General features: G+C 40.0%; 1 protein-coding gene across 1 annotated transcript in view; it reads left to right on the forward strand.

Moving 5' to 3' along the window:
- CNTN6 (contactin 6) overlaps window positions 1-12,939 on the forward strand; it is a gene marked incomplete at both ends in the record, with an annotated part of 101,272 nt that overhangs the window by 35,554 nt on the left and 52,779 nt on the right. Inside the window, one exon of the mRNA XM_079540244.1 lies at window positions 8,086-8,181. Within this exon, the coding sequence (XP_079396370.1) occupies window positions 8,086-8,181 (96 nt within the window). The remainder of the gene's footprint in view (window positions 1-8,085; window positions 8,182-12,939) is intronic.

Here is a 12,939-nt window from a genome sequence, read left to right on the forward strand (position 1 = left end):
CCCAGATGCATTTTTCTCTCTCAAATGCTTTTAAACTCATCTCTCTCAGTGAGTCTAACCACCATTCAAGGCTGTGCTGCATCAGCACACTCTGTGAAAGCTCTTTCATCCTATCGGGTTGAGTTGCACCAGTGTCTAATTTTTAGTTGCTTAAACTTCTTTTATACCTATATCTCACTCCTTTCATACAATAATTTTTTCATCTTTAAAATGGAGACATCCATTACAGAGATGTTGGAAGGAGCTTTACAGGCAGAAGGCTACTCAGATAAAGTAGTAATATGGAATGCATAAGTATTTGAAGATTATCTTTTAGTTATATATTACTCACTATTCTGCAGTTCCTATAAAAGTGGTTATCCTAAATCAGCTGGCTGCAAGTTGTATTGGAAAAGCAATATATGTGATTGAGATGTGGTAGGGAAAAAAAGCAGTGGCAGGTCCCAAAGATGTTAGATTCTGATTAATAAAATTTAATATTTTTGAAGGATAAAACCAGTCTGTACTTGCAGTCTGGGTGATTTTCTTTTTATCTGCCCTATTTCCATTGCAGACGATATGACTTAAATTCCAATAAGTTCTTGAATGAAACATTCATAGTGTCCACATCAACTCCCTCATTCTTTAGTCTGACAAAAAGCCCCCAAAAATTATAGATTGAAGCTTGAGAGAACAAGAACATAAGTATTAAATTGTTTACTGACTAAAAGTAATGTAATTAACTAGTTATTTCTGTGATGTTCCTGTCTAATACAAAAGTTTCAAGGCACATGATGAAAGAAGCCAATGTTGGGTATAGTCAGCACCTCTGCCATGAGGTGGATGGACACAAGGGGCCCAGGCGACCCTTGGTGTGGGTCAGTCAAAGCAGCACAGCTCTGTCAGGGAGAAATCTGGCCCATGAGATTTGCACTGGAGAGAGAAATCTGTTTTTAAGAGCACTCCAATCTGGAGAAAACTCACACAGACGGCGAAGTGACTCTGTGATGACAGGTGACAAATGAACTCTGCTGTGACAAGTGAGTAAACTGTTAGGGAATAAAATATTAAAAAATGAATTTCTTATGGCCCCCTCCCTTTGAGAGGGCCGGATCCTCCACTGTGCCTCCAGCCTGCAGCTGGAATTTAGCGTAAGAGCCCTAAGGCTGCAGCAACACTTACTGCTCTGTGCGATGCCTGTGTTCAGATCAAAAGAAAGCTTGAATATTTTATGCTGCTAAATCTCTAAAAGGGGAAAAAATAACAAAAAGCAGATGTAGACCAGCAGCACAGCTTCACGGCATATGTTTCTTCGCACTGGATTCTTGGTGCCTGAACAAAAACCAAGTTGGGATTTTCCCCCCTCATTCTCTCCGTTTAATTTAATTGTGACCTTCCATTTTTTCCTCTAGAGAAGCTTGATATTACTTTGTAAAGGGCATTTTCACTCTTTAATTGAAAAAGACAATCAGGCTGTGGCAGAAATTATTGTTCTCCACCTTGAAAATTAGTGCCTGGATTGGCTATTCATACCATTTAAGCTGAATTGAAGACCTGGGGCCAGTGTGCATCCTAATGTGTAAATTACAGCTCCGCTCCCCTTAGAAGCTCCAAAGCAATTTAACTAAATAAAGAAGCCCTGATGAAGGTCCTTGGTCGATTATGCAGCATTGGAAAAGGACAAGATCTGGTGACTGCACATTTCATTCTGGGTTTGGCAGCAGTGCTCTGCTGGTGGCCTTCTCTTCTCAGCAGAATGGGATGCACAGGGGAACAAGTAAAAAAAAAAAAAAGTGAATTATGGCTGAATTTTAACCTGTCCTGATGAAAGGAGACATTCAGGTCCTTCAAGTCCTGCAGTCCCTGCAATGCTTCAGCACTGACAGAGCAGAGGTTTTCACACACTTCAGTAGGAAGGAACTGAACTGGTTACGTAGTTAGTGGAAAACACAAGTATTTAAAAATCAGGAAATGGGAAATGCTAAGCAGCTTTCAGACACCTTAATTAGAGATAACACAGCTCTTAATTGTGGAATTGAATTCATGGAAAATCAATTAGAACATTTAAAAAATTGAGATTAGATGGTGGAGGGAAACGATTAATAGTATTGACACTATTATCAGGACAAAGGAATTGGTGGAGGATTTGTTTAGCAAGTTTACTACAGTTCTAAAAGCTGAGAAGAGAGTTTACTTAACAGTGAAAGTCACAGGAAGTGCGAGTGGCCATTCCCTTGGGAAGCATTTGGAGAAAGATTTCCTTAACACACTCTACTGGTAACTAAATTAACAGAGATTTGTGCTAATCTCCTAACGAGCTATTCAGTACCACAGGACTGAGCAGAAACAAGGGACTTCTGAATGCAGTTCTCCTGGAGAGATCTGAAAAAGATTATCACAATCTTTTGGTAAAGAGCTCACTCAGTTTGTGTCTAATGCGTTTTAGTTCATTGTATGCAAAAGAAAATAACAACACAAAACCAAACTATGTCCAAGTATGGGAAAGCCTTGAAGTTGAGATAAGGAAGCAAGAAGGATTTCTACTTGCACCTGCAGCAAACCTTATACCTCTGAATCAGGCCTGGAGTTCAAGCCAAGAATTACCAATGGGCCCCTTAATTTATTACAGTCAAGGGAAAGTGAAGGTAACTAATTGTCAGCCCATACCACAGGTGTTAGAAATGCTTATAGCAAATCATAACAATGAGCTTTTAAAAACTGCTGAGGTCATAATTTTATCCCGTTTCGCTACAAGAGAATTTCTATTGTGATACATCACATCCAGTAACACCGATCCTATTGCAATACATCACAGCCAATAGGAGAAGCAGAAGAAATAGGAACAGATGCAATACATCACAATTTGACAGAGCCCCACCGAAATGTGGAAAAGTTTATTGATTCATCCTCAGGAGCGGAGCTGATTTATAAAGTCTTCTTGCATCTAATGCCTTAGCATTCATTGCACATTTCAATAACAAGCAATTCCAACTATAATACTTGGGATTATGTAATGACAAAACACTTATGGAAAAAAAAAAAATCAAAAATTCAAGAAAGCATGAAATTACAATAATTCAGATGAATTGTTAGTAATTATGTAAGATGATGAATTGAACTTTTTCTAATTGTCTGTAACAATTTTATATATCAAAATTTCCCAGCTTCCTTGTTTGTTATTCAGTGAAATGAAGATGTCCTATGCCCATTCTTAAGCCAAATCAATCAAGAAGGTTTACACCTATCCCTGAGCAGATTGAGGAACTTGAAACACACAGCGAAGAGGCTGAAAGGAATGAGTTGTTACTTGCAATTACTTTTTGTTCCTGTGATAGAAGTTTAAAAAGTGATTCTCAAATCCCAGGAAAACCATTCCTGCTTTTATGTGTGCTGGTGTACAAGTTGAACTCTTTAAAGATAGTTTTATATTAAGAAAAAAAATGCAGATGAGTGCAACTGTGGTAACTGTTGAGTCTGCCTGAACCACTGATTGAGCATCTGGGAAAAGGACCCGGTCAGCCCTGGGAGCACAGCTGAAGGCAATTCAGCTGTGTGAGCAGAAGGGCTGCAGCCTGGCTGCACCTCTCTTAGATGTCATTTAAGGGCTGACTGCCACTAGGGAAGGCTATCTGGTTAGAGATCTCTCCCTTATGAACCTAGATCTTCAGAGACAGGTGAGCGCTTCTCCTTTGTAACACCTTTCCATCACAGTAGTCCTTTAATTGTTACCCCACCTGTATTGCCATTCCACTGCACTGATCTTTCTGGTTGATATAGCGAATAATAGTTTGGGAGAAATTAGAAGAGCGATCTTTTCACTGCCTAAGCAGCAATTAGCTCAGTGTTTGTCAGTGCTGGGTTTTAAGGTGAATAAAGAAAATCCACGTTTTCCAGGTGTGGCTGATCCTAACAGTTCACCTACTAACAGAAGTACTTGAGCAGGAAATATTTCTGTTTATCTGTTGCACTAACTCCTGGCAGTCTCTGCAGATTTTCATCCTTCACTTGAGGGAAGCACCACATCATACTTGTGCAGGCGCTTGGCCTCTCATTGCAGCTTAGTGCTCACTAGAGCTATGGTGATGGTCAGCCTTACCTATAAGCAGTGTTCCTGTCACTTCCTGGTTTTATTGTAATTGAGTACCTACAGTGAAAACTTGCAAGCCATACCCTCTGCTAGCATAAATCTGCATCGTTTCTCTGACCTCAGTGGGGTCCTAATGATTTACACCAGCCAAAACAAGCTGCAGCCATTACTCCTCCCTACCCCTGCATTCATACCAGGTGAGAAGCTGCATGCCTCCACCCCAACTATTCCCACTCCTATCAAAGGAAGCCTTGTCATTCTCTGATCCACTTTCCACAAAATAACAGATGTTTCCCATGCTCCAGGCATGTACCTTTCCTGCTTAGGTCTGCAAATCTTCCCAGCTGAAGATGATGACTCTTTGCCACACACAGCTGAGTTCATATATTTCCACTCTCCCTGTGAAGAATCATTTGTTCACCTGAGCATTTTGCTTAGCCTACATGACCTCGTTATCGCATCCAACTGATTAATTGTGCTACACTGATAGTAATCTGCCAACATGTGCTGTGCTGAACAAAGTTTTGTTTGTTAAAACTTGTAGCTGATAGAGCAGTGAGGACACTCATTGTTCATAAAGTGAGATAAATGCAAAGAATGGAAGAACTAGGTGATAATTTATTTATAGATCTCTGCAGAAACACTGAAGTTAGCAAGTATACCATCTGTTAAATAGTCACACTATTCCTAAGTGCATATTAGCAATCTAAGCGTGTGCCAAACACCTGATCTTAGCTATCTTTTGATAGTCTTTTTGACAAGCAGCATTATGCTTTATTAGGTTATGTCATGTTACGTTATAGAGCTATGCTAGGTAACAGTAACAGGGAGGATGGGGTGGTTGTGCACTGTTGGTGTAAGCATGCACTTGGGGCAAAGAGGTGGTTTTGGGAAGCAGCCAGATATTCAGAATAACAAGAGCAAATGCAAATATTGCATTTTTATTCATCTTCAAGTTCTTTTCTTTGCTTAGCATACTTTAGGCTGCTACTAATCATTGCAAATATACGCAAAGAGGGGAGAATAGATGCAAAAATCTTTTGAGCAAAAAGACCGCTTCCAGCCAAAGGAAACGTTTTTCCTGACGGTCTGCCTCGTTCCTGGTTGTCACCCTGGGCTGCACATTGAAGACAGACAATTCTGTAACTCGTTACTGAGAACTTTCTGAATGAGGTGTTGTAGTATTTTATGGGAGATGGAGCCTGCCTGGAAAGAAGGTCCCTTAAAGATGAAGAATGAAAGAAGAATGACTCCTATCATGAGTCATTTTTACTTTTCTTTGTGTTTGTTTTGCTCTTTCGGGGATTTTTTCATATGCAACGATTCTTTATTAGACAGACATTGATTATTTTGTACAATTATCTACTAAAAATGACCTGAGGTAGAGGAAGAAAAGGATCATTTCTGTTTAGATTTATTACAAGTCTGGGAGTGAGAGCTGCTTGCAGTGTGATAAGTCCAGAGCCAAGCACTGGAATGGATCATCTAAAGGAAATTTCTGTCTCTAGGAGTCTAATAAGTTAGATAATTATCTGTTTGGATGGATATATGTGTACTCAAACCTGTGATAGACATGATGAGTAGATTAAATGATCACTAGTGTGTCCCCATAGCATTTTTTTATACCTGCCATTCACTATTGACCATAAGAGGACAAAAATCTCTGCAGCAGCAGGAAAAGATGGGCTGCTGTGTATAACCAAAGTATAAGCATGCAATGGAAGTGGTAGTGCTCCTGCATGCAGAATTGGGTGCTTCGGAGATTAAAAAGACAAAGTCAAATTTTTCACCACATGTAATCTGAATTAGTCCTGCTAATTATAAAGTAAGACAGCCTGTGAGCAATCTAGTACTTCTACTGTTTCAATGCTTAAACAGGAATACTTGCCATTATCTTAATGGGTGAACACAGACAGGTGACAGTTTCTTAAATGGGTAAAATGATACCTTGACATATTGTGTCATTAAACTAAGAATTGCTACTAGCAATTTATTACTTTCCAGAAACTATGCCAGTTTCAGACTAAAGTATCCCATAGTTAATTCTGAACTGTCATGAAAACCTTTTGTTAACTGCAGCACCAGACTTCCTTTTTCATTCTTTCTTTCCCAGTAAAATCTTGTTCTCAGCAGAAAGGTAGATCTGATTAACCGTAATGAACACCACTGGTTGTGCTACGTATATTTGTCATACGAGTGCAGAGATTTGCAATTATTTTTAATCTGTTTTTCTGTAGGAACTGCACAACGTGTTACATTAGCAAATCAAGGAAAGGAATGTGATAGGAGTGGGAGATGCAACTGTTTTCGCTGCTAGCATCTGAATGTTCTGACTTTTCCCCATCTTTTTCCTAACTCCTATAACACATACGGAGCTGACTTCTCTTCCCACAGCACACATGCCTTGGGCAGTTCCCATCAGGTCCAGGGACCAATATTTGTTCCGGTCTTTTCCTTCTCAGAAATTATTTAACCCACAGGAAAGAAAAGGGAAAAAAAAATACGATCAGTTTTCTCAGAGTGAATTTTCAGAACAGGTAAATAAATCAATCCACACATTCAGAGGTTGGATAAGCATATTTTAGATACAAATCAAAACTCTTATGAAGGCATGCTATTGTTTTCTTTCCCAATTAGTATTAAAGAGAGGCAGAAAAATGTTTATAGTTTCACTCCATTCATCTCTCTCTTTTTTGGTGTCCCTCTGGACTGCAAGGCGAGTCTAGCTGGCAGGCAATTAAAAGAACATCAGAGTTTAGAACACTTTCCTGTGTATTGGCAGGTACCATCTCTTGTAGCTATGACTGTGAGGAGGTGCCACCACTGCCTAATTCAATTCAGTCACCTCCAAGTAGACAATGTCTTCATAGGAGACAAATATATAGGAGATGAAGAGGAGAAAAAGAAAAATTTACTCTAAGGTTCAGCTAAGGGAGAGAATTGATGTATTGACATAAATAGCTGAGGCTGTACAGGTAGTAATCATGATGGCTTTGACCAATGAGAACTGTTTCTATTGAACTCCGGATCAGGTAGTTGTTCAGCTGATGAAAAATGGAACAATTGTTTGAAACAAGAACCTGCAGCACACCACATTGACTTAAGATTTAAGGGGAAGCTGCTGCTGTTTATTTTATTAAAACATTTTGAAGTGCTCTGACAAAAGTAGTAAGTCAGCTCATCAGGGTGAGAACTGGATCAAAAAGTAATCTGTTTTTAAAGAACATCTGTTACATCATGTCCTGAAACTGAACTGTTCTTTTAAAAAGAATGAGACTGAGAGACTTCCACACTTTAGTGAAATGGGAGAAAGTGGAAAATACTGTATTAGATTAGTAAAAATAATTTAAAAATTGATAAGCAGACATGAAAATCACCCATGGGAGTCCAGGCATCAGTGTTTTTGCACCAACTTCTCTGGGGCATCGTGTGATTTCTATTTTTTTTTTTCCTCATTGCAAGTGTTCTTATCCTCCCCTTTGAAACCACTGCTGAGGTTCATTCAAGTCAATTAAAAACATGCCCACTTAGCACAGACAGTTTTAGGAAAGAATGTGCTCATTGAAAATATGGCATACTTTTATCACTTAAACACACACTCTAGGGGAGTTCTGATGAGGTTTAATTATCATTTATACTTATAGAAACACACACCTGTGTTTAATTGATATAAAAAAAGAAACCCAAAACATTTTTTTCTTATTGTGCAGATTAAGACAAATTTTGATGTCACTAGAAAAACTCAGAATACACTAGCTTTACAAAGTGGAATTGTAATTAATGTAGAAATCACTTGTTAAGGTTTAAGTGCTTCATAAATAATTATTTTATGGTTTCTGAAGGATGAAGGTAGGTGGATGGATGAGCTATTTGTCCATACAGTGCTTCAGTTCACATAGTGAGATTTTATACCACTGAAATATATATTCTTGAGTTATCTATAAGCACTGCATGTTTTGGAATGTAACTCGGAGTAAATCTGACTATAACACAGTTTTGTTTTCTCCTTCTCTCTTCAGATCTTGAGAATTTTGAAATGAAAACAAGAAGCACAGTGTCAGTCAGAGAAGGACAAGGAGTGGTTCTGCTCTGTGGTCCTCCACCACATCACGGAGGTACGTGGAGTAGCTCTGAGTCGGGTGCAGCCCAAAGAATGGATTTGGGCTGTTCTGTTACCACTGCTGCTATTGCTCTGGACAAGGTAGAGTTCTGGGGATGTGCAGTGAGCTAACAGTGCCTTTCACTGTAATGTTTCTGATTTCTTTAATGTAAGCTATCCTTAAACAAGGGACATGTTATTTGCACCCCCTTCTATATAGCTACAATCCACCTCCAACATGAGTGTTTTTGGTGCAATACAAAGGCTTGAGCATGTATGTGGACTATTGTTGGAGCAGTACCATTTCTCATTAACCCCACTTTTTGCATCTGATAGAAGCAAGAAGCTCTTGAGAGCTATTTTTTGAGATTTTTTTTTTTCTTTTTCCCAGCACTGACTTTTGCAAGTTCTGAGCCACCTGCATTTTCAAATCCTATTTTGGAGGTGCTAGAACTCACATTGTAACTGCTTGTCTTGTGAGGTTCAGAGCAATGACTATGGTTTTCTCACATAACCAGCTGAAGATGATTAGAAATCTTGTCCTGGAAAAATAGATGCACATTAAAGAGGTGTAAATCATCAACAGTACGGTTACTGGATTGAGGGAATCAGCAGTTCTTATAGCACTCACATAACCACACACCCAAAGGAGGAGCATGCTGTGAGCCAGCACCAACGTCCTGCTCTCAGTACTGTTTTCTCAATCCTTCTTAAGAAATAGCTGTTCCCATAAGAAGAAGGTAAACTGTGATCTATAAGGAGGATGCAGTATATCAAAGTAGTAGAGAAACCCATCAGTCAATTTAAAACCCACAAGTCTTGGACGGAAAGGAAACATCAGTTCACTTAGTGCTTGCAGCTGTATGAAAGAGGTATGTAATCGAGGAGATGAAGTGAAATGTGGCCCTTAAGGGCAGAGAAAGCTTCAAAGAGTTCCTGAAATGTATCAGTGGGACAAAGACAATACATCCGTCCATGAGCCAGTAAGCTGTATGTCTTCTTCCTGCTGATAGGTAAAATTATGATTTAGCAAAGCAAGAATGAGTATGTCAGTAGTAAGTGAGCTTACTTCAGGTTAATTGCATGAAAAAAAACCCAGCACCCTGTCCATAAACCTCTGTCACCAGGTTTAAGCTAGAGGTAGGATCTGTTGACCAACAGACTAAAATAAATAGAACAGTAATTTAAACAACAATTACACACCCCAGCTCTTACTTCCTGCACACCTCCCCCTCTTGCCTATTTATGCACCTGCTGCTCTTCAGCCTCAGCTGTTGTTATTTATGATGCTCATTAACACACCTTATAAAGTTCAGCATCTGACCCTTCTCTGCTTGTTAGCGAGGCTCTAGGGTGTAAGGGTGGGGAGGCAAGCTGTATTTCTCTCTTTGGGGCGCATCTATTCTACAGCTAAAGTTCTTTAGGTCAGCAATTCTTTTTTTCTGTATCATCAACATATGCTGTTTCTTTATTACAAGAAAGAGAGAAACATCCTGTATAGAGTTAAGTATTGAAAACCATCTATGAGGGAGGAAGAAAGCCTGAAGAACTTTTTAGTTCTGTAGCTGAGTGTGAGCCTGACCTGCCTGTGATTAAGGAGTTGTTCCCTGAGTGGTAATACTTGACACAGAACTATGGGCTGGGCTGTTTCTTCGTTTATTTTGTTAGAGGTGAAGTGTGATATAAGGCTTGTTTCCTCCAAGCTGGATCCCTGCAGAGCCTTAAGAAAGTTGCTAATCTTGTTAGAAGCAGCAGGATCACTTGTGCATTTGCATTTACTCATGCACGAGGGCTGCTGGGGCTCAAAGCTGGGATGCTGACTCAGTGGGCTTTTTCTGTACTGCTGTAACAACAGCAGAGCTGGATTAAAAAAACCAAAAAGGCTCTTAAAGAAGTGAGAGCTCTGAAGCCTGCTCAGTAGAGACAAATATTGAGTCCTCAGCTGGCAGAAGGGCATAGGGGACAGAGGAGTGGGTATGTGGAGATGAGATGAGCAGTGCTTTTCTGTGTAAAAGGCTCTTTGACTGCTTCCTCATGTTGTTTCTGCATTTTGTATTAAACAACCATCTGATAACATGCATAATTTCCAAGTGATGGATTGATGTGTATCTCCCTTTACAAAGCTGAGTGCCTTAATCACTGCTTTAGAGCAGCTTTCCCTCTGCTCCTGTTTCTGAGCTCTCCTATGAATCTTTAATCCTTCCCTGAGACCATCCTGTGCTCTCCTCCTGCAGAACCAGCAATATTGATCTGAATTTGCTCGGGCTGAGGAGGAGAGCTCTGAAATGTTATATTCCCCAGACTGATAAATCAGAGATGGTTATCAGCTGCCCCCCTTCCCAGCTGTGCCCTGAGCTGGCAGTGCTCCCTCCTGGTGCTGGCAGCTGAGCTGGGCTCACTGCTTGGGGTCTGGGTGAGGAGTGAGAGAAACCCTGCACAGTCACCTGTCTTGGATAAAGATCCGAACAATTAGGGTTGCAGCACTAATAAAAAAGCCTGTGAGCTGGTGTGTGCATAATGAAGTCTATGTTGCTGTAATTATCCCTTCGCTGCCACACGGCCTCTTTGAAGTAAATGCAGTTCTGTGCACTCAAGGCACCTTCTTCCCACAGAGTCAATAATGGCACCAGGATTACTTTAGAGAGCAAATATCATTTTCCAGTGTTCAGAGCTCAAACATGTTAATTTGGGTTAAGTCCAATCAGCTGCACAAGAGAAAAAGGAGCTGTAGTGCGGTATTTATTAGGCAGTAACTGGGCAGAATTAAGAAATTAATTACATGAAGGTGATTGATGTTTTCTAAGCTTGTCTGTGAGACCAACACAAGTGTTAAATTAAAAAGCTGAGGATAGAAATGATATAAATTTTACTTTATTCTCTCTTCTGTTGCAGGATTTAGTTCAGAAAAACTCCGACTTGTACAGTGCTATGAATGTTGTATTCTGACATTATTTGTAGGAAGTGGAGTCATTTCTGGGCATAAGGCTGTCATAAGGTTAGCAGAGTTCTTTTCCAACCCAGGAGGAGATCATACTCATTTTTTCTGACTTTAGAACAAGTCTGACATTACTGTATGTGATTTCCTTCAGAAATTAAAACAAAAGCTGTGATCAACTTCTGCTGTTTTGGCCCTTACCTAAAGCGCTACTGAACAGAGACTGCCCAAACCTGCTTCAGCTTGTTTCTTTCTGCACATGGTGACAGAGTGCTTAGGGAAACATTTGTTGATTTTTGGCACAAGCAATTCCAGGATGCAGCGAAAACCAGGAGAAATAGTGTATCCCTGTTGGCATCATCTAACGCATGTTCCATGTTTTGGAAGTCATGTATTCACTTCAGGATAGCAAAAGGCATTTCTAAAGATGCTTTTATAGATAGATAAAGGATGAATGATGTCATATTGGCTAACTTTCATAGAATGGCCTGGGTTGAAAAGGACCACAGTTCCAACCCCCTGCTACGTGCAGGTCGCAAACCAGCAGACCAGGCTGCCCAGAGCCACATCCAGACTGGCCTTGAATGCCTGCAGGGATGGGGCATCCACAGCCTCCTTGGGCAACCTGTTCCAGTGTCTCACCACCCTCTGGATGGAAAACTTCCTCCTAATATCCAACCTAAACCTTCCCTGTCTCAGTTTAAAACCATTGCCCCTTGGGGCACAGGTGGGTGTTTATCTATGCAGTCTTTGCACATGAGGAAAGGACTAGTTAGTTGCAAGGTCCTGGGATTTCCTGGTTTTTGTGAAGTGGAGGAATCAACCTCATAGACTGTGGAAGGAGCTAACCGTATGCAGGGACCTCCAGAAGATGTCTCTTCCCTGGCCTTTTTTCTCCTTTCTGTACATTCACATAGTTTACTTTTCTAAAGCATCACAGGTTAACCACAGTGAAAAGAGAATTAAGAAAAAGTGGACTAATTGGTCTCTGGCAGAAAGCCTTCTGCTCCCTTACTTTGAAGCATGTTGATTTGTTTTCAACATCATATAAGTAGTCAACCTAGAGGGAAAGTGACAGATATACAAGGCTCTGTGCAAGGGGAAAATGAATTGGGTACAAAAAAATAATTGGTGCTGATAATGGCGAAGGCTTGTGTAAGACTCTTACTGAAGCCTTTTCATAGCAGCCTCTGAAATTCAACAGCTCTGGATTTGTGTTGGGGATGTGAACCCAGCAGCTCTTATTTTCAGAAATTCTATGGCTAAATGGAAAGCAAAATAAACTTTAGAAAGGTAACTTTTTTTTTCCTCACTAAAATAGCTGGTGGCAGCAATTTTCAAGTCTATTTTAGCTAGACTTCATTAGCAGGTTACTATTTTTTTTTTCCTTACATAATTTCCCTTCTATGTCTCTGCTACCTTCTGTTCGCCATTACTTTCACCAGAGCCTTCCCAGCTGCTGATTTACTCATGTAAATGAGTGTAACCCAAAAGTGATGGCATGGGCCTTGTACCAGAGCCATTAAATGAGGAAAAAGAAAGGAGCACAAATCAGATCTGTTCCAAGTGACCCAAAATGGAAACATTTAAGTAAAAGTAACTCCTTCTTTAATGTAATATTACATTTTCTGGTCTATTAAATCTATTAATATTTTTTTGCTTATCATAGCTTTCTGTGAAAAGATGCTGTGTGAGGGAGTATCCTGCTGGGGCTATGCTTTAGAAGGGGAAAAAAGTTTGATCTATGAAGTTTGGATCTTTTTCTTGGGATTTCATTCAGCTCCCACTGAAGTCAATTAAAATTAGAGCTTCTACAGAGTTTAATGGATCTGAATTAGG

This window comes from Tetrao urogallus (assembly GCF_951394365.1).
Source record: "Tetrao urogallus genome assembly, chromosome: 10".
NCBI lineage: Eukaryota > Metazoa > Chordata > Aves > Galliformes > Phasianidae > Tetrao > Tetrao urogallus.